The 22,014-nt window shown below is 33.2% G+C and overlaps 5 protein-coding genes and 1 long non-coding RNA gene across 11 annotated transcripts; 3 read left to right on the top strand and 3 right to left on the bottom strand.

Moving 5' to 3' along the window:
• Nucleotides 1-872: 872 nt before the first annotated feature.
• LOC106143469 (L-threonine ammonia-lyase) lies at nt 873-7,893 on the top strand. 2 transcript variants are annotated; one of them, XM_060949200.1, is made up of 10 exons: nt 873-980; nt 1,358-1,468; nt 1,592-1,662; nt 1,783-2,070; nt 2,546-2,708; nt 2,945-3,100; nt 5,629-5,765; nt 6,008-6,107; nt 7,040-7,165; nt 7,616-7,893. In XM_060949200.1, the coding sequence occupies exons 2-10, from the start codon at nt 1,406-1,408 to the stop codon at nt 7,772-7,774; spliced, it is 1,263 nt and encodes a 420-aa protein (XP_060805183.1). In that variant the 5' UTR covers nt 873-980; nt 1,358-1,405; the 3' UTR covers nt 7,775-7,893. The 2 variants fall into 2 exon arrangements, with proteins under 2 accessions (XP_060805183.1, XP_013201029.1); XM_013345575.2 differs by lacking the exon at nt 873-980 and adding an exon at nt 1,154-1,277.
• Nucleotides 7,894-8,212: 319 nt separating this feature from the next.
• On the bottom strand, nt 8,213-9,794 carry LOC106129305 (pterin-4-alpha-carbinolamine dehydratase). Its single transcript, XM_013327834.2, has 3 exons — nt 9,481-9,794; nt 9,184-9,393; nt 8,213-8,464 (listed from the first exon to the last, which is right to left on the bottom strand). Exons 1-3 carry the CDS (start codon nt 9,637-9,639, stop codon nt 8,381-8,383), a joined length of 453 nt encoding a protein of 150 aa, XP_013183288.2. The 5' UTR covers nt 9,640-9,794; the 3' UTR covers nt 8,213-8,380.
• Nucleotides 9,795-13,127: 3,333 nt separating this feature from the next.
• On the top strand, nt 13,128-14,677 carry LOC106129125 (DNA repair protein XRCC3). Of its 3 annotated transcripts, none has more exons than XM_060949285.1 (2): nt 13,128-13,304; nt 13,646-14,677. In XM_060949285.1, exon 2 carries the CDS (start codon nt 13,733-13,735, stop codon nt 14,675-14,677), a length of 945 nt encoding a protein of 314 aa, XP_060805268.1. In that variant the 5' UTR covers nt 13,128-13,304; nt 13,646-13,732. The 3 variants fall into 3 exon arrangements, with proteins under 3 accessions (XP_060805268.1, XP_060805267.1, XP_013183053.2); XM_060949284.1 differs by lacking the exon at nt 13,128-13,304 and adding an exon at nt 13,408-13,534; XM_013327599.2 differs by lacking the exon at nt 13,128-13,304 and adding an exon at nt 13,444-13,555.
• On the bottom strand, nt 14,131-15,543 carry LOC132902824 (uncharacterized). Its single transcript, XR_009657249.1, has 2 exons — nt 15,271-15,543; nt 14,131-14,885 (listed from the first exon to the last, which is right to left on the bottom strand). It is a non-coding gene; the product is annotated as an uncharacterized LOC132902824 (long non-coding RNA).
• A 327-nt stretch (nt 15,544-15,870) lies between these two features.
• On the top strand, nt 15,871-18,316 carry LOC106130647 (abscission/NoCut checkpoint regulator). The gene is made up of 6 exons (XM_013329547.2): nt 15,871-16,026; nt 16,157-16,243; nt 16,427-16,494; nt 16,758-16,986; nt 17,343-17,591; nt 18,015-18,316. The coding sequence occupies exons 1-6, from the start codon at nt 15,979-15,981 to the stop codon at nt 18,210-18,212; spliced, it is 879 nt and encodes a 292-aa protein (XP_013185001.2). The 5' UTR covers nt 15,871-15,978; the 3' UTR covers nt 18,213-18,316.
• Nucleotides 18,224-20,634, bottom strand: LOC106130624 (CCA tRNA nucleotidyltransferase 1, mitochondrial). 3 transcript variants are annotated; one of them, XM_013329522.2, is made up of 6 exons: nt 20,439-20,634; nt 19,944-20,143; nt 19,514-19,797; nt 19,067-19,387; nt 18,745-18,961; nt 18,224-18,621 (listed from the first exon to the last, which is right to left on the bottom strand). In XM_013329522.2, the coding sequence occupies exons 1-6, from the start codon at nt 20,487-20,489 to the stop codon at nt 18,300-18,302; spliced, it is 1,395 nt and encodes a 464-aa protein (XP_013184976.2). In that variant the 5' UTR covers nt 20,490-20,634; the 3' UTR covers nt 18,224-18,299. The 3 variants fall into 3 exon arrangements, with proteins under 3 accessions (XP_013184976.2, XP_013184983.2, XP_013184990.2); XM_013329529.2 differs by having other exon boundaries at nt 19,944-20,132; XM_013329536.2 differs by lacking the exon at nt 20,439-20,634 and having other exon boundaries at nt 19,514-19,747; nt 19,944-20,085.
• Nucleotides 20,635-22,014: the final 1,380 nt, after the last annotated feature.

Genomic DNA, 22,014 nt, shown 5'->3' with positions numbered 1-22,014 from the left:
AGAAAAAGTAAGTATATATTTATTTGATTTTCGTAAATAAGATTTAGATATATTTTTTTTTAAATCGATTTGCTTAGTCATTTTGATGTTTTGGTAGGGGTTAATAAAACCCAAAAAACAATCAACAAATTCGATCACAAAATAACCATGTGTGTAAAATAAGCCATTATTTTTTAAACACAAAAATTTTATGGATATGTAAAAAAATAGTAGGTACTGCACTTAATTTGGTTCATTGATTTCAGTGTCGTTTGTGTAATCACTGGAGGCAATATGAATCTTGCTATCCTTCCTCGCTGTATTGAGCGGGCAAAAGCAATTGACGGACGGCTTATTAAAGTTATTGTAAGCATCATTTCTGTTTTTTGATGTAAATTCTTTATTATTAAAATGTAAGTTATGATTGAAGATAATTGCTTTATTTTAGGTGACCTTACGGGCCAATAAACTTCGTGAAAGATTGAAAATCTTCAATGTTATTTCAAGTATTGGTTGCACCATACGTGATTCATATACGGAACATTCATGGTCAGAAGACTGCGATTTTTACGATGTCGTATGTATAATTATACCATTACTGAGGCCGCGGGATTTCCCGTTGAGCAGTATTGGACCACTTAAATTTCCCTGCATATTAAGTTGAAGCTAAGTCGACTAGTGATCAAAAGCTTTGAAGAAATAAAGATAGTATAATTTAAATGTCGTTATTAAATATTACCTAAGTATGTCATTCTAAATAAAAATTGCCTAGGAAATATCTTGCAGGTCACATTGATGTGTGAAGCTCGTGATGCAACCCACGCTGCGACACTCAAACGAATAATGGAGAAGCTGTTTCCAGGAATTTGCGAGTTCTTGGATGAACAATTTCTCTACCACTCGTACCAAGGGTGTGCTTGCTATCAAAAAATCTTATTTTAAATGGGTTGAAGAATTGAAACCCTACTCAAGCAATTTGGAGTTCCATTTCCGGAAAATATGTAGGTACGAGAAGGCGAAAATTTTAAATAAAAACTTTTCAAACCTCTGTACCTTCATTGCTTATCTGCTCAAAAATCTTTGAAGAGACGAATAGACACAAAAATTCTACTTAATTGACATACATCATACCGATATTACAAACACTTCCTAAAAACACCATTATAAAAATGAAATAAAATAAATTTAATCCCTACCGCTATTTCAGTTGAATAACAATCACACATAAATAATACCTACATATAAATTAAAGTCATATCCAAATTTCTCTTATTTTTTTAAACATGTCTCGGAAGCATGTAAGTTGATAGGATTATTATAAAGCTGATATTTATAGTTATAATTTTTACATTATTTTATATTTAAACACAATATACAGGAGGATTACGATGAGTTCTGCGATCCTGACAAGCCAAGGGTCATTAAAATGGAAGATGTGGTAAGCGCCGCAGACAGGATCAGGGAACACATATATTTATCTCCATGTGTGGTGAGTAACAATTGCCTATGCATTATATACCTATTAGACATACCTATTGGTCACGGAGTTCTTACCTTGATCCCTGCTCAGGTTAAATAAATGTACTAAATTCAAAACTTAACAATGTTTCAGCCCTCTCATCTCCAGGAAGAATTTGTCATACATCTGTATTACAAAGAGGAATTATTACAGAAGACAGGCTGGTGAGTTGCATAACATTAGTTTAAGTATTATTTCTATCTAACAACGAAATAACTACTTAAATTGCGCCTGTACGACACAATAATTCTACCCCTAAGGTAAAAGAAATTAAACTTTTTCAGCTTCAAAGAAAGAGGAGTCTTGAATGCCCTACAGCTCTTGCCAGCTGACAAAAAGAAAATCGGGGTGGTTATAGCGTCTTTAGGCAACGAAGCGGTCAGTCTTTGTTACCATGCGGCAAAGATGAACGTTCCCGTGATCGTGGTTATGCCGCCACATACGCCGATCATGAAACAACAGAGATGCCACAGCCTGGGTGCCAGAGTCATACTGCAGGGTGCTAGTCTCATTGACGCGCAAAGATACGCCAGGGCTATAGCTAGAGAAAAAGGATTGACGTATATAAATAGGTAAAAACTATATAATACGGAATATAGTAGATAATATATGATTTCCAGGTAAGCAAATAAGTCAGCATATATTACTTATCTATAATTCCGTAAAATTCTTGGATGATTATGGTGAGGTCTGCCTCAGTTGTCTTCGACAGTTAGGATTGGACGAAGCTTGGTTGCCGTCAGAAATTCCAAAAATCTTTTCGAAATGGATTCCTGGCACAAGCATCATAATACTTTATTTCCCAAACAGGAAAACAAAAGTCCATGTAGAGTAATAATAATAAGTCAGTCACCCTCCCGTTTATAGGTATTGCATTAAAGACAGAAATAAGAAGATTGATACTTTCGCAAAAGTAAATACAATCTAAGTACTATTGTAGAACATTATCTATCCGATATATTTGAATTACATTGGCATTGGCAAACTGCCTACTCTTTCACTTGATACTTATAAAAAATATTGTAAAAATATAATGCTACGTTACAGTCGCGACCATCCTCATATCCTAGCTGGCTACGGCACCATTGCGCTAGAGGTTCTAGAGCAGGTGCCGTTCGTAGACGCGCTGATTGTGCCAGTGGGTCAAGGAGGGCTGGTGTCAGCTATCGCTGCCGTAGTCAAGCAGATGAAGCCCCATTGCCAGGTTTATGTAAGTACTTAGGTACCTCTCATTTTCTACTAGACACTGAAGCTCTCGTTTGCGTTATTGCATCCAGTGTATACGGCTATATTTCTAGGGTGTTAATCAACAATCTTAACCAATACAAGAAAAAAAATATATAAATAGTAATTTTAATAAATACTGAATGTTCCCAGCCAGCAACTGTAAATACTGCAAATGAACATCTGCATTAGTAAAACAATTAAGTTATATATGAAATTCAGGGCGTCCAGACTGAAGCGATGGCCCCGTTTTTCGAGTCGCTAAAAGTTGGCGCACCGGTGACTGTGGTGACGCAGCCGACCATGGCTGACGCCATCGCTGTACCAGCAGTTGGTGTCAATTCCCTCCACAACGCACTTCCATTGGTTGACAAAATGGTTGGTATCACAAGTTTAATTCAAGATATCACAGATTGATATATGGCTTGGTTGATTGTTGAGGTTGACTGGAAGAGATTGCAGTAGCGATATGTCCGTCTTTACCATCGCTGTCTCTTTTGTGCTGTTTTGTATGTTTTACTCTTATGGTGCAATAAAGAGTTTATCGTTCTATCTATATAATAAAACCACATCCAGACACGATTTATATCGCACCAAATAGCATGGTTACCACCCAGCCAACACATAAGCCAGATAATAGCGAAAATATACCACAATAAGCAGTGTCAAGCTTCATTAATTATGTATTACAGCTGATGTTATGGCTTAATTTTGAATAAGAGAGTTCTTAAATTAAAATAATGTTGTAAGCTTACTAAATTCTGCATAAAGTTCGCGGTATTTTTCAAGCTGAATAATAATCAAGAGTAGTATCTGCTAAACAAGCGATATTCAAATAAAAGTAATTGAAACAGCTATTATCTGCACATTAGCTGAAATTTTTGCATTGACCTGTATAACATTTTAAAGAAAAGCAGTTAAACAGCAAAACGCTGAATATTAGACGAAATACTTTCTTTAAGCTGTTTAGTGTACGAAATGGTACTAATTTATTCAGATGCTGAATAATTTAGATATTTTCTTCTTTTTACAGCTAACTTCTGCAAAATTGAAAATAAACTCCTTGTTTTACCAAACTTATAGCGCTATAAGCATACAATTGTCTTTATGTTAAACTTAAAACAATATCAGTTACAAATGTGGGTATCTTAAGCAGCAAATAACTGATTAGTTGAAGATATCGTATGTTTATATCCAGATATTTCACCATTTTGTGACAAAATCAACAATATGCCACTTCAGAAAAATAATAACAAAAGAGTAAATGATTCATGGAAAAAAAAGAGAACGGGAGGAACAAGAAGAAAATGTTCACGAGAGTATGTAAAGATAAAAAATAGTATCTGTACAGTAATAGAAAAGAGTTTAACATCTGATACAAATGGGCCCGGGCCAAGTGCGACCAACACAGTTGAAGAGGGTTCTGTACACGATGATTATGCATCACCATCAGGATTAGTGATTCAAACACATAGACTGGGTCCAACTTTAGGTGCAGATAACGACAATACATACATATGTGTGAAAGATATTAAAAAAGAGATTTAAATGGAAATATAATTAGGTGCTCTTGGGTGTATTTTGTAACAAGCGCGAAACTTTTGGTTGCAACTATCTACAATTTTAGTTGGTAATATAAACAATTGTCTAACTAAATATTACGCAATGCGTCATTCATAGTAGTACTATAAATACTATAAATACCTACATTAGTATAGGTCCCATCACCCTCAAATATTCATGGATTTATTTTCTATAAAAAAGCACCCTAAAAAGCTGAATAAAAGTATAATGTTTTATGTAATTTAAGACCTTTTGCTGATAAATATATAATTATTGTACTTTACATACATACATAAAATCACGCCTCTTTCCCGGAGGGGTAGGCAGAGACTACCTCTTGTATTACTTATTGTACTTTAAACCAAATAATTTCTGGATATGTAGTAGTATGTGAACTATTATGCAAAAATAAGCAAAATAATCACTGATATAAACACTTTAATTCAAATTGGCCTTCCGCCATTAACTAACGTTCGACATAAACCTATTTTTATAAATCCTCAACATTTATCTTATGAAACACTTTGTTTAGTGAGTAGGAAACATTATCAGTTATACAAAATTTGATTCTCATTACTTGCTGGGACTGAAATTTGATAAAAAGTAAAGATCATTTAATTTCAATATTATTTCACATTTGTTTACCTTTTAAAATATAGCTTTATCTTGAGGCGCTCAAAAAATGTATAATGATCATGTTGATAATTCACAGTAAAGTGCCATGCGTTTATATAATTCACCTTAAACTTACTTAAAATGTACGAAATCATTTACGCTATTTTATATCGGCGACCATTTACAATATTTTGAACTTAGTTCCAACACAAATTTATCCCGTCACAATAAAAAATACTTTTTACTTGAATAATTTCTTTGTAAAACTACTCCAAAGATCCGAATTTCGTATATCATTTGAATATCTGAACTCACAAATTAACAACTGCATAAAAGATGTATAATTTCTGGACTAAAGAAAAATCAGAATTTATGCAGAAGATATTCAGTGTGTCGTACATTTATTCAGCTGCTATGTGGCTATTAATCAACTGTTAACCAAATTGAAGCAAGATATTTTGTGCCCAAATTGCTTGAATATCACCTGTATAAGCGCTTACACAGAAGTTATACAAATACTTTATCCAGCTTAAAGTTAAAAGATTGCTTTTACGCAAAATTTATACAGCTATACTGTGTTGGCTGGGCAGGTTTAAATGTATAATAAGATTGTCATTCTTGTTTCTTCAGTTTAAATTTTAAACGTAAACGTAAGGTAAGCGTGACTTTATAAAGAATGAAATAAGTTTCGCCTGTTAAAAAGGAACTTATGTGAAACTCATTATCAGTTGCTGGTCAAAGAAGAATGGATAGCGCGTGCGATGCTGCACTTGATCGAGAAGGAGAAGCTCATTGTGGAAGGCGCAGGAGCGTGCCCGCTAGCTGCGGTTTTAGGGAATATTGTTCCTGAACTGAAGACTAAGCAGTAGGTGGACCACTTATAATGAGACCAAGTTACATTGTTGATTTGCCCCGTCGTGATTTCCGATTTAAGATGAAAACTAATTGGTAATAATTATTTGCGAGTATTTATCTTTACAGATTTAGAAAATTTTAAAATTACCAATATAGGTAACTATTCTATCTACCTAATGACGTCCAAAATTAGCTGCGTAAAACCAACTGTGTGACAAAATGAATAACTATATTAATTATGGATGGTTGCAGTGTGGTGTGCATCCTCAGCGGAGGAAATGTTGATTCTCTCACTCTAAATCGATGTATTGATCGCGGATTGGCAGCCGATTACAGATTGGTCAAATTTACAGTAAGTAAATACTGAATAGACATGATACATGATTATTTTCCTTGTTAATATTTTTAGAAATCCTCAATCATTTATTTTATTGTAAATTTTTGTAACGGGTTTCCTCTATTTGCCAGAATTTCGAAACTCTGAATTTTGTTCGAAATAACATTTTTAGCAAAATTTGATTCAAAGAATGTATTTATGGCTGAAAATATTTTTAGTAGTTATAATAAATTTTTGGACAATTCTTTATAATGTTCAAATTTACAATGGATATTACTTATTTAGGTACTTAGAAGAAAATTTGCTAGTATAACCTTTCCCATATTATAATTTTACATAAGTTCCTTTTAATGGACATAATTATATATTTCACTTTACCTCCAACAATGATATATAAAATTGAAGAAATAACCTAATATTTGGTTGGGTATCGCATGCAGCATGCGACGACATACCCAACCGCATACTAGGGAATATTGTTTTCTGTAGGGTGCCCAAGCTATTTACTTTGTATTGTATTATTTGTACAACGAAAAAGCACGAAACTGCAGTGGGCTCACCTGCAACCTGCGGGGTCGGAGAACGTTAGCCCTCCGCTGTTAAATATCAAGGATAGAAAAACTGATTAGCTTAATTAGATTAGATTAGATAAGCGAGCGGAGCTTCAACTGCTACGAGGTTGGTTAGAGTAAGTAGCTTTTAAAAACAGGGTTAATTTGATATCCCTATTTGAAGGCAAGGTCTTATCGGATAAACATCTAAGCGCCCCTTCAACGCCAAATTCAACTAAGAACCTACTTCATGATCCGCTTAGTGTTGAGCTGAGAATATAGACAAATTTTTATTTTTATCGATCTGCTCAAATTTATATGGGGCAAATATAGTTATTATTAATATTTTTGCTTCGCCTTTGTCGGGTAAAAATATTAACTCTTTTAATATTGTAGGTCGGTATAAACAACAATACATTCTCAAATGCCCAACTCCTGAAGCTGCTCGCAGCCGGCGGCTACAGCGTGTTGCGCCAGTTTAGAGACAACTCGTGGTGTGAGGACGAAACTTACACTGTTGAAGTAGGTAAACAGCTTATAACGTAGTAGCCCAGCCTTGCATAAGTAATTTTTAATTCTATGGTTAGCGACTATACCTTACACATGCGCAAACCACAGTTTTGTAAAACGTACTGATACCTATATTACGGACTCTCGTCATGGTTTAGAACTAAGAAGGTATATTATACCTACATAGGTATTATTAAGTGAAGCTAATATATTACCACTTGTGCCACGTTCGTAAGTAATACCTACTTCTCTAGGATGACATTAAAATTTATAAAATAAAGGGCAGGGCCTGGATGTGAACACTAAAAGCATGGGTCAAATAGAAATACCATGAAGCCTACCTCATTCTCTCTAATCTTTGCGCATTCCCAGTTGCACCCTTCACCATAGTGCTTCGGGGCCTGGCGACCGCTGAGGACCTACACAACAAATTACAAACGTATTTTTGAATGTTTGTTTCAGATAAGACTTGTGTGTGAAACCAAAGGCCTGGAGCATTCGTTAGAACTTAAGAGAGTCATAGAACGAGCTTATCCCTTGACGTCTACCTTTGAAACAGAACCATTTAACGACAAAAGGACTTGCCCTTGTTACGTTCGAAAAATACGTGATATCATTTAAAATTTTATATCAAGGTGGCCTCGGTGGAGCCATTTGTTAGTGTTTTTTTCATTCATAACAGAGCTGTGGAACAAACAAAATGTCCATCCTTTAAAAAAGATATAGGTACCTTCAAATTATAAGACAGCAAAATTGAAAACAAAATGTTTTATTTGCGTCTACTACCGAGTATTAGACAGGTGTTATCCCATAGTGGGAAAAATATATATAGAGACGGTAAAAATCCTCAACCACATAAGAAGGAGTGCTTCAGGCTTTAGTTAGCAATTACCTACCAAAAATAGACTTTCAATATTTTGGGACTAACAAAAAATTCTAATATGAAAGTTAAAAAATACGACATAATTTTTCGAGAAAAGGTAGGTAGCGCCCTTGTGATTTGCTTGGCTCAGCTTGGCAGATATCACATTATGCAAGGATACAAATTCAAAAAAGTACTTGAAATGTATACTTTTATTGTAGTACCTTTTGGACAATATGCTTAGCAAATAAAAACAAATTTATAGAAATACATACTATACTTAAAAATAAAATATACTATTTACATATTCAATCAAAAACAGTATTGCCATCACATGGTTCTTAGCGTATATTCTTAATCATGGTTTACTGTGATGTAGTATCCATAAATTTGGCCATTCTGATATCACGCTTACTCAATCCATTTACATCATGAGAAGAAAGTGTTACCTGAAATAATAGAAGAAATAAAAAAAAGCATAGGGCTACTCCATCTCTTTCCCATGGATGTCGTACAAGGCGACTAAGGGATAGGCTTATAAACCTGAAATTCTTTTAGGTGATGGGCTCTTATTATGCCTAACAGCTGACCTGTCAGTCTTTCTAGACTGCTGGCTGTCTACCCCACAAGTTATATAGACATGATTATATGAATGAATGAAATATATAATAAGCACATGTACATTATTAGTTTATTATTATTAGTTAATTATATATTATTAGTTAGTTATATTTTATCTTCTTATTCCCATATATAACCTGATATATGATATATGATATACATACAGTAGCTATGTATTTCCAATCAGGTACCTAGGCCATTTCATACACATTCATACATTATAATCATGTCTAAAAATATCCCTTGTGGGCCAACAGTCTTGAAAAGTTTGAAAATCCATATTTAACTGTATAGCATAATGATGGAACTGAAACTCAAATAGTGACAGTTTACTAGCCTATTGCCTTCAGGAATGTCAATATAATAAGCCATTTCAAATATAATATGCTAATGATTTTTCTACTAACTCATATGATTTTATCTCGACATGACCTTTCAGTATTTTTAGCAAAACAAAGCATTTGATAAAGTTCTTATCGATTTACTTGGTTGGTGAAACAAAAATATTTTTAACTGTGATTGTTATATACATGATAATTACACCTACCTGTAGCTTATTGTAAACATTAAACCACTCTGGATGATGATCCATTTTCTCTGCCAGCAATGCCACTCTAGTCATAAATGCAAAAGCTTGATTGAAGTCCTTGAATTTGAATTCTTTTTCAATAGCATCTCTATTATCCTGTAGTTTCCAGCCTGATTGAATCAAAGGTTGAAGGAGGGTATCTCTCTCTTCTTTAGTCAGTTTATCTGCCTAAAGGTAAATAAATTAATGATGTGTAAACAAACTCGATATCTATGTGTATTATAACAAGAAAAACGCATGTTAAAAAATAATTACCATTTTCCTCTTACTGGGCGAGGCTGTAGACACTGTGGCGAAACCGGCGAGTGGAGTAACATTGATTGAAGCGGCTCGCGCTTGCGAAACCGACCCCGAAGGGTGAAAGTGTATCGCTATCAAGCAGCCTGCCTTGTACAAACTTCTATATAGTGACATTTGGTGACAATAATCTTAGGATTAGTTTTTATAGTTTTGTTATTTATTCAAGTTTTGTTATCAGATCTTTGTCGTAATCGGAAATAATCGGAATTTGGTTGACAATAATGTCATTTTGACCATTTTGACAAACAAGTCCACAAACTAAATAGAGATACTAATAGGTAGTAGGTATAACAAGTCTTCTGAAAAAGAAACATTACATTATCATAGCAGTTTCTGAACGACAACGTGACATTCTGTAAAATACACAAATTTAAAAACATTAAATTGAAGATCTTAAGTGAATAAATGATTAATGTAGCAGATGTTTTGTATTTCCATATTTGTATTTTCAATGAAAGAAAAATAAGAATTTGACAAAGACATCAAATATTTATTTATTTTACTTTATTACATCTACCATTACAGACTTAATCTAATGCGATAGGGTATAATCAATTATAACTGTTTAGATAATTAACCAGGATGTAAAATAAAAACTTTTGGTAAAAATAAAGAAAATTATAATAAAAAACTTAACATAAAAACAATCCTAACTCCAATTCGTCTTAAATTATTGTTGTGAAAATTAACAATTGAAGATCGTACTTTTTCGAACGTAAAATTATAACTTTTCTGTAAGCGGCCAGTGTGTAAATTAACAATACATTTTTAAACAATAAAAAAGTTAATAAATAAATTTAATCTATACTTATATTATAAAGCTGAAGAGTTTGTTTGTTTGAACGCGCTAATCTCAGGAACTACTGGTTCGAATTGAAACATTATTTTTGCGTTGAACAGAGACCACTTATCGAGGAAGGCTTTAGGCTGTATAACATCACGCTGCAACTTAAGCAAAGTAATAATGGAAGATGAGAAAAAACGGGGAACATGCTTGAGGGCTTCAATAATGCTCAAAATAACTATTCCACGCGGACAAAGTCGCGGGCACAGCTAGTATGACATATTATTATTATATTAATATCACTTAAATATAAGTTTTTCCTATTTAAAGTTATTGATATTGCTAGAAATGGAATCGAATTTAATGATATCGATTATTTTTTCCTTTATTATTTTAGATAAACAGTAATCTGAGTAACTACTAGTTACATTAGAGTAACCACATATATTCAGGATTCTACGGTAGTTGTAAAGTCTAAACCAACAACCACTGCGACGTCAGTGATTGCTTTTTCATCCAATAAAATATCCACTTCAACACTTATGGTTTCTGCATCAACCAGTACAATGTCGAGCACAGCACTAAGTGCTGTAAAATAAATCAGTACGACGTCAACTAGCTACTACTGAATCCAGCTCAAGTTTATTTTCAGTAATATTAATTTATTATTAGAATATCTGACTTAGAAAAGGATTTTTGAACATAATTGCTAAATAATACTTTTTTTAATTATTAAGCTTGTGCCATGTACCTGAAACTGTACTTAGGCACACTATTTTTGTTGCTCTTCTCGCTCTCGTCGCTACATTTTACCAGCAGCTTCGCCCGAAAAGAAAACCGTTTTTCGCAAATCCCGCGGCAACTGATACAACCGTGATATTTCAATAAGATTAATTCAGTAAATAACCCGTGAAAATCTAAACAATTAAAGGTTTAGTATTAGTTGAAATTAGGGGCTCCGTAAACTATTATCGATATCGACATTTTTAAAAACGATTAAACAACACTAATTTTTATTGCACACCAACTTTTTAGTGCATGGAAATAGACACTCTTTTTCTTCACGCTCTTTCTATGCTTTTGTACAATTAATTTCGAAAAGAAAGAAAGAAAGGAAAATGTGGTGCCGTGTGGTTCCCGGCACCAATACAAAAAAGAATAGGACCACTCCATCTCTTTCCCATGGATGTCGTAAAAGGCGACTAAGGGATAGACTTAAAAACTTGGGTTTCTTCTTTTAGGCGATGGGCTAGCAACCTGTCACTATTTGAATCTCAATTCTATCATTAAGCCAAATAGCTGAACGTGGCCATTCATTATTTTTAAGACTGTTGGCTCTGTCTACCCCGCAAGGGATATAGACGTGACCATATGTATGTATGTATGTAGAAACATGTACATGTTCTGTCAGTCAGTCAATGTCATAATGACAATGATATAAACTTTGTTGCTCTGAAGAACTATCCTATAGAAGTGCCCTATGCATGAACTTTTCCTGCATACCTAAATAAACAAACCCGGATACAAACATGGCGGACTAGAGCTGAACAAGTGAATAATATTTTATCGGTGGATGAGTGAGCTAAGATTGTTTTTTTCCTATCCCAGTTGTAAAGTTTAATACATCTGTGATTTGGTTCTACGTCGGGAATCCTAACTATCTTGGCTATAATCTAAGGTCCAACAATATTTTATCTATTACCTAAGTATCATTCTTATAAAAAGTGTTTGAAAATCAAATATAATTAATACCCTATGATTCAGATTAAAGCTTAACCGCTGGACTGTTCGTGATGAAATTTGTTGTGGATGTAGTTAATTACCTGAGTTCAAATTAAGGTTCCATTTTATGTTAATAAATCACAAACCAAAGGGCTGCAATTAGTGATGTACCGTGCCCGGTAATGATGTACATTGCCAGGGACTGGAAATTTTGCTGGAATCGCTGCCGGCAACGTTCCCAAAATAGGATTTTACTGGTAATATTGATTAATTATACTACTAATTGAGGTCAAATATATTGTATTCACATATGTTTATGTGCGCCCTGACACTTAAATTATTAATTTTTCATTATATATAACGAGTCCGACAATAATTGTGACGGCCGACGGCCTCTCTGGCTCAGAGGTAGTACGCTTGTCTGTGACACCGGAGGTCCCGGGTTCGAATCCCGGCCAGGGCATGATGAGAAAAGAACTTTTTCTGATTGTCCTTATTGTAGTTATTATAAAATATAGTATCTTTGAGTATCTCGTAACACAAGTTTCGAACTTACTGCGAAGCTAACTCAATCAGTTTAATTTGTCCCGTATATATTTATATTTATTTATTTATCATAAAAAAAAATAAAAATATAATGTGCACAAAATGTTTGTTGGATGACTCCAACATTCACGTTTAAAAGGTTAAGAGATAAATTATATCAATAACTAAGAGATAAATAATAGCAATTATTCGTGTCTTCTTTGAAGTATTTATGTTCTTTTGAATCTTCGATATTTTGAAACTTTATGATAAGCGATTGCCAAAAGATTGTTGTAAAGTCGATTGCTCTTTCGTGGCCCTTAAAGAGGCCTGTAGTGGGAGCGATGATTCGGGTTCGGCCGCCACCAAAGTGAAGATCTTCCGCCAGGCATTCAGATATTTTCTATGCCAATCATTTAAAGCCATTCCCTTCACCAAGATTCGATCCTTGGTAAGCTAAAACGAGGAAAAATACTTTAAAATAACTTAGACCGTAATTTATCGATAAGATTGTATGTTCGATGATGTTCGACACTAGCACCCGTGTTACTATTTTTGATGTGAATGAAATATTGAGAATATTGCAAGTTTCTAAAGCTCACAACTGAGAAGACTAAAAGTAATAGGTTTTAAAACACGTAATTTTTATAAATTCACTTTATGATGGACAATAATTTAACGAAATATTCGATGGCGTCAGCGGCAGCAAAAGTACTCATCGAAGCCAATGAAGAGGGTGCTGATAAAAGTTTGTAAATGTTTTTTCTCCCTTAAAACCGCTGTTGTGAAAAAGAGACAGTTATATAATTGTTATTTCTGAGTCAAGTTAAACAATTACGACATTTCCTCATCAATTAATATTATAATTACTTTATTTCAACCATAGACAATATATCTTAATATCTGTGATATTTTAATGAGATGAGATATCCACAGAAATTAACTTAATTTAACTCAGTTATTTTTTGTTTGTACCAAGTAAGACTACCTACCTACTAAGTACGATTGGCACTTTAGTAATTATTTACTGAAACGTGGAAATCTGCTCTGAAATGAAAAGGTTGATAATAAAAACAATATTTATTTCAGGACACTCTGGACACTAAATAAACATACAAAGATATTGAGTTTATAAACAAAACGATAAAGATTCGGTAGAAGAAATTTCAAAAAGTTATGAATAATTTACAAAATTTATTACCACTTAAGTTTTATGAAGCATTAGAAAGGGCTAATATAAATTCTACTAGACAAATGGTTACTCTTTCCATTTATGACCTTAAGAAGTCTACAAATTTATGTAATGAAGATATTTTATTCATAAAAAAAATAGTTAGCGATAATTGCTGTCCGAAAAGTGTCACATGTGATTTATTACAAGCAGATTTGAGAGTCACCACAGGTTGTGATGCATTGGATAACATCCTCAATGGAGGATATAGAAGAGGTACTATAACTGAAATTTATGGTGAGAGTGGATGTGGGAAAACTCAATTAGCAATGCAAAGTGCACTAAATAATTGGCAAAATGGTAGCGTATATATTTGCACAGAAGATCTTTTTCCAGTCAAAAGATTTGAACAATTAAAAAAAGGTTTATTGGGTTATAAGGTGGGAATAGACTGTGGGAAGAACATTTTTGTTGAGCACATAACAGAGGCGCTGGATTTACTTTCATGTATAAGAGTGCGTCTGCCGAAGTTGCTTGTTCAACACAAACCAGCCTTAGTTATAATTGATTCAGTTGCAGCACCTTTCCGTTCAGAAACCACGAATTATATTCAAAGGGCTGAAGAATTAAGGGAAATGGCAGTCACACTAATAAAAATAGCTCAGGAATATAATTTTGCTGTACTTTGTATAAATCAAGTATCAGCTTCATTTGATGAGAATGTTGAATTATTACCTTCTTTAGGCCTTGCATGGTCTAACATGATTTCAACTAGAATATGGATAAAAAAGACTAAAGCTTCTGTAGATGTAAAATCTTTTACTTGGATTAATGAAGTAACAAGTAAAAATGAGGTTTATATAAGAGAAATACACATAATGTTTTCACCAGATGTGATAAAGTGCATGATAAAATTCGTAATTACAGAGATAGGTATGGTTGCAATATAATTTTTTTAGCTAAAAAATTGTCACACATGTTGCATTTTAATATAATACATGATTTATCAAAAACATTATTATTTAATACATATAATTTTTATACATTGGTTATTATCCATATGGTATAGAGGCTACCTTGATCTTTGAAGTTTTTTAATTACATATTTACTTAGCTATTTGTATTGCCCTTATTGAACTTCCAATGACGCATCAAGGCCTTAAACAACAATGAGATATTAATAAAAGGGTCGAATTGAGAACCTCCTCCTTGTAATAGCAGCTAAAAAATATGATAGCCATAAACATGGGGAGGCCTTCCGAATACTGGGACACTATAAACAAAGACAAATCAGCTATTCTTTAGCATAATTTGTGAGTGAATACTTTATATATTTTTATTTACAGAATGCAGTAAAAGGGGAAGGCTTATAAACTTGAGTATTTCTTTAAGGCGCCATCGCCTTAAAGAAATACTCAATTGCCCGCCCATGCTGGCATCCTATCACTTTTTTTGAATTACAGTCTCACCATGTAGGTATTATACCATACAGTTGAATGTAAAATCACAAATAATGTAAAGGTCCAAGAAGGCAATACCTGACCATCACGAAAATCTCACGTTTAAAAAAGTTAATGTAATTAAAGAAAATGCTGTGTGATTCCCGGCACTAATAGAAAAACTCCAGATCTTTGCCATGTATGTCGTATAAGGTGACTAATGAATAGGCTTATTCGGGATTCTTCTTTTAGGCGATGGGCTAGCAACCTGTCACTATTTGAAACTCAATTCTACCATTAAGCCAAACGGCTGAACGTCACCTTTCAGTCGTTTGTAGACAGAGCTATGTCTACCTCGCAAGGGATATAGACGTGATTATGTGTGTATAAAGAAAGACGTCTGAATCAGCGAATTATGTCAATGTCACACGCGCATTTATATATATATTTTAATTATTTTGATATTAATATTAGTGTTGCCGAAGTATCGATACAAGACCTTTACAATCATTTAACTTATCGATAGTAACGGAGGGGAGGGATGGGAAGAAAGGGGAGGAAGGGAAAAAACCCGTTCACTAACGATAGGCAAGCAATAGTATCGATACTATTGAGCTTCGATACTATCGATTTGGAGGCAATAGTGTTAGTAATTACGCTATAGTATCGATAGTCTATCGATACTATTGCATTTACTTAACTCTCGACAAACAATCGATGGGACTGGGACAACACTAATTAATGACAAATGTGATAGTTTTAGTTATTTACAACAAAATAAAACATCAAAAAATATACTTCTTCATAAGAAAATGTCTTGTAATGCTTGCGCAAAAGTTTTCAATTTATTTAGGAAAGAGGTTTGTATTTCGCTACATTTATATGTTTAAAATATTTACCTATAACTATATCCAAATCCAGGTGTATCTAATTGCTCAGAAGAACGGTACATAGTACCTTCTTTGTAAATTACCGGTTTAATTTTTCCAGAAAGGGTGTCCAAGTTGTGGTTTTAGTTATTGTTCTAAATGTTTGGAGAACAAGATTTATGTTGAGAAATTAAAAGCAGAGGCTAAGGTATGTGATATACAATGTACCTACTGTAGCATTGTGTTTTTTTTTTAAGTGCTCAAAATTTAGTACCTACTCATTCTTAAAAGTCATATATTTGTGCAATGCTGCTGATACATAAAAGAAATGCCAATATTTATGTATCCAAATATGACCTTCGTAATACTTAACACTCACTATATCTTACAGGTGTGTATGAAATGTGTTAAACCTTCACATGTACCAAAGGTGATTGAACCACCAGACACATATTACAAGTAAGCATACATACATACATATCACGTCTAAATCTCATGCAGAGGAGACAGAGCCGACAGCCTCGAAAAGACTGATAGACCATGTTCAGCTGTTTGGCTTAATGATAGAATTGAGATTTGAAAAGTGACCGTGGGAAAGAAATACGGGGAACCACATGGCACTTATTACAAGTGAGAACATTTAAAATCTCATCTTATATTTTTTATTTCAAAGTTTTTTTTTTTGACCCAATGTACCTTAATTGTATATAACCATATTTTAGGAGACTAGGACTGAATATGAGTGATAATAGTACAACCTCCAAAGACCATGAAATACAAGAAAGATTGCAAAAATTAAAGCAAAATGAAAAGCCAATGGTGAGCCTGGAAGAGGAAATAGCGGCAAGGTTGAAAAATATCAAAGGGGATATACCTTCTACTTCAGATGCAGAACTAGCACAGAGATTAGCCAACCTTAGAGGAGTGCCTATTAGCACACTACAAAGTAAGGTAAACAGAAGATTTCTGTGAATAAACTTTTCTGTTGAGAATTATAAAATCAAATCAAGAAGCTAACTCATCCCAAATAGATAACATTCAAATAAAAACAGTTATTGTTCCTGTATCATGAGTGAAACTAAATCATTACCATCATCAAACAAACATATTTAAATATAATCACATCTATATCTCTTGTGGGGTAGACAGAGCCGACAGTCTAGAAAAGTCTGTAAGGTAACATTACGCTGTGTGGCTTGGCTTAATGATGGAATTGAAATTAAAAAAACAGGTTGCTGTAATTTTATTTTAAATATAAGATTTTTATATCAGCAAACTAAATATTAACTTTTACCAAACACTTGCAGCCAGTGCTATCCATAGTCCCAGAAATGAGAACTGAGCAGGAGCAAGCTAATGATTTACTAAAACAATACATGGAGCAGGCTCAATTAGATGGACAATATAAGAATGAGTTTGATTCATTGATAAGTGACATGGAAGCCAGGGTACAGAGATTGAAAGATGGCAGACCAATGGCAAAGACTACAAATGATCCTGCCACAGCTGCATCTGATTCTGAAGACGAGGAGATTGTGAAAAAAATTGTAGGAAAGGTCATTATTATTGTTTATTGTCGGTGCTTGCCAAATCTGTATTTTTTCGATTTTTTTTTTTTTCACTAGATGGCATTTATTATATATGTATTGCAAAGACGGTCATGTGAAAATTTTGCCATATTTTGATAATTATCTTTTAATTGTTGTAGATGACATCAAAAAAAATCTGATTTCTTGTCATTCTGAAAAGTTGATCAAATGCACATATGTTTGGCTACCGCACCAACGTTATTCCATGTAGTCCTCCTAGTAGTTCAAAAGTTAAACTGTTTGGATATTTTTTTCCAGCTGTTTGTCATATCAAAGACAAACATTTTTCAGTATCATGAGTCAGCAAGTTTCTTTTAGAAATAACTATATAACCATTGCCTATATTACTATATAATATTTTACCATTTTTAACCACATTATTAATTACAGATTAAAGTTGAGGCCAACCTGGAAGATGAAGAAAACTCTTTAAAAGAAAATGATGAATTGCCATTCTGTGAAATTTGTAACGAAGATGCTAAAATGCGATGTCTAGGTTGTCGTTATTTATTCTGCAAGAGGTGTTTCTTGGACCACAAAGATGATGATGATGGCTGTGATAGATATGAGCCTTATAAACACCAATAAATCATACAAAATTCATAAAGATACTTTTATTTTTACTTATTATTCTTAAAATATTTTATATACTTAGTTAAAAATAAAAATCATAATTTATTTTACTTGCTTTATTTTCTTTTGTTTATCAAGCTCCTCTATGATAGTTGGTATAAACTTCACTAAATCACCAGATGTCTGTTTATATTCATTCTCGACCCACATCTCTTTCAACTTGCTGATGATGAGGCCATACATCTTTCCAGGTGGAACATTGTTTTCTTTCAGATCTTTCCCACTGACAGGAAATTTTGGAATATTCCATTTATTGAATTGCTCTAAAAGATTTTTATCTCCTCTATATTTGAGAACTTCTTTAACATATTCTACTGCATCTTTCTGTTTCATTTTTGTATTTAATACCAACTTTTCATAAGGCCTGTAAAAGGAAAATTAAAAAATATTAATAAAATTATGACCCTTGTTACAAACCAAAAACACAACATTCATACAAATATTTTTAAACTATTACCTTAGCAAAAGATTCTACTAAGATACTTACAATAATGGATTATTGCTGACTTTGTCACCTCTGTGTTCCACTAAAAAGTAGGCTAGGTCCCTGTCATAGCCAGAGAATTTCAATCTGCTGTGAAGGACTGTGACCTCATCCATGTCCTTCAGCAAAGTCACCAAATATGTGATGGGGTGTAGTTGCAAGTGTTCTGCCCTCTTCAGAACCTTATCAAGTTCTTCTACATTTGGATGGTCAGGCAAACCTAATAAAGTAAACAAAACAATAACATGGAGGTATACTTGTATATACGAGGCTAGAGCTACTTGAAGATAACATTTTAGGCAAACAAAGTCATGATAAATCATACCTATCCTCTTCCCAACTCCAATATCCATCATAATCTTTAGCAAGCTGCCAGCAAACTTCCCTTGCAATGTTTTCTTGAGTTCTACCCAAATCCTTTCCCCAGAGACATGTTGCAAGCCATCGGCATTATTTTTCAAAATCTTCAATGTTTGCTCTTCATGACCATCTGGGGTTTCGGCAATTTTACCATAGAATCGGAAATATCGCATGATTCTCAAATAATCCTCTTTTATTCTGACATCAGGATCTCCAACAAAAGCTATTCTACGCTTTTGTAAATCTTCATAACCAAAGAAATAATCATAAACAGATCCATCAAAACCTGAAAAATAAATTATTTAACATTTGTATGTACCTAGGTGTATAATTCCAAAATTATAAAGAACTAAAGGATTCAAGAGAGTACAGATAGTTAAAAAAAAAAGAATACAGACACACAGGCACTTACCCAAATACATGGAATTGATAGTAAGATCTCTTCTATTAGCATCTAATTTCCAGTCTGTGGTGAATTCTACTTCAGCGTGCCGTCCATCTGTCACCATGTCTATTCTGAGTGTGGTGACCTCAAAATTCTCTTTGTCATTGATCCTAGGTGTGATTGTGCCATGTTTCTCTCCATTCATATTTATCATGCGAACTCCTTCAGCAGTAAACATATCCTTCATTTGTTGCGGTGTGGCTGCAGTGGCAAAATCAAGATCAGTGGGCTGCTGACCCATCAACAAATCTCTAAAATAAGAAAAAGCCTTCATTGTTTTTACTACTTACTTTTTTACAACCTTATTAATAATCTATTTGGCAAATATGTTTGCTTTTATTCAATCATTATTCATGTGGTTGTTGATAAGTTGCTACTAAATACTAAAACAAAATACCTTACTGCTCCTCCTGCTATTCTTATTTCATGCTGATACTGATCAAAAAGTTGTTTTAGTTTCAGAACTTCTGGAGTAAATATACTTCTGAATTCAGGAGTATCTAATTTGGTGACAATGGGATTTTCCCTGCTTTTCAAATCCATGTCTTTTTTAGATCTAACTCTTCGTCGACTGGCAACAGTTACGCTGCAAAACAACTATATTTTTTTATTATTTTTATGAATTACTAAGGCTAACAGGTTATAAAACACACACTCATAATATCTCAATTAAGTAAATTACAAATCAAAATAGGCAAATTGCTGAAATGCATTTGTTTAGAATATTTAGTCTTTTGATTTGGAACCAGTCAATAATTTTAGATTTTGAACCAATTGCACCCTTCTGGGATGCAGGTTACGGATATCTAACCATTATTCTATTGCTAATCAGTTTAAAAAATATTAAACGAAATTATTATATGGTTAGAACAGTAGGTTATCAGTAACTTACTCTTGCACATAGATTATGTATTTTTTTAACTCCTTTGTACACGGTTGACATTACTTTATGTTAAAATTTAAAAGAAAACGTTCTATAAATAAGTTTTAATTTCAATACATTTGTATATAATGAAATTATTCTTTTTTCCTTTCCTATTACTTTTACATGTTTTTACCCACAGATATAAGTTTTTACCAATGGATGACATGACCAATACAGTGCTGCCAACACCCACCTAAGGCTTTTGGATTTTTTTTTTTCAACCTAAAAAGTTGCAAGAGTAGCTCAATAAATTTTAAGGTGTTATTTCGCGAAACAAAACACATTTTTTCAGCTATTCTTTATCAAAATTACACTGTTAATCTATTTTAGGTATATAAAACAAAGTTATTATTAAATTAGGAAGATGCCGAAGTTTGGGAGGCTTCATCTGTGGTACTTGCGATTGATTTGGAAAAGTTTTTGTTAGTATCGATTTAGGTAACACGTAGTTGTGACAGCATTGTTTTGCGTAGTGAGTCTCTTACACAGTGGATAGGATTAAGAGTTACTCACTTTGGTAATTGTTTTTAGCTACTAGTAAGTATTTTATTTGGGGATAAAATTTTTACCGCTGTAAGTATATAAAAACAATCTAAAAACCAAGAGTTACTAGAAAAAGTAGCTAAAAGTTTTAGTACAAATTTTTAAAAAAATGTAGCTGCCTGACTTCAAGTTGCCTATTCTAGCTACAAAGTTGCCAAGTTGGCAACACTGGACATGACTAGTGTTGGCGATCGATAGTCCACTATGGAAAGTCATCGATGAACTATCGATAGTTAACTAAAAGCAATTGAATCGATAGCTCAGTTTGATATAATAGTATGGACATAATGGCCTCTTAAATGCTTGTGTATTTTTGACATGATCTGGACATAATTTGTACAGTATGTACATATTTTATTTTATAATTATTTTATTTGACGAAATATTCGTATTGACATAATCAGTTCTACATTCATACATGTTTTTTAATGTAGACAATGTGCATTCGTCCACGATTTAGATTTAAGAGATCTATATTTGTAAATTGACGTCCTGTGAAAATGCTGCAGTGTAGTTTGTTCCGCCGCTTCTTCTACACATGCGCTTTGGAAGCGGTAGTAGTTATAATTAGATTTAAGTTATGTGACGTCAATAAGTGATACCTTGTATCCAATTTTGAAAATAAATCTATTCTATTCTATTCTATTCTATTCTATTCTACTCTATTCTATTCTATTCGTAGACTACAATACAATCGATAGTAACTTCAATCAATATAGGTACTATCGATAGCTAGTTACATCAATAGTATTGATACTATTGCTTTTGTTCGACTATCAATAGCCTATTGATATTGGACTATCCATCGGCAACACTAGGCCACACAGATAAGATAGATTAAAAATAATTTAACGAATTTTTATTAAAATTTATTTTTTAAGCTGTTAAGCTCACTTCTGGGAAAAGATAGAATTCCCACGAATATATTAGACTACCTATACATTCGAAATGCAATACCTATTATTCTAAAGAAATTTGCATTTTTGGGCATTTTTCATTA

Source organism: Amyelois transitella, chromosome 18 (assembly GCF_032362555.1).
Source record: "Amyelois transitella isolate CPQ chromosome 18, ilAmyTran1.1, whole genome shotgun sequence".
Taxonomy (NCBI): Eukaryota; Metazoa; Arthropoda; class Insecta; order Lepidoptera; family Pyralidae; genus Amyelois; species Amyelois transitella.
Note: the sequence above shows the minus strand (reverse complement) of the source record. Positions and strands in the feature narration are given on the sequence as shown.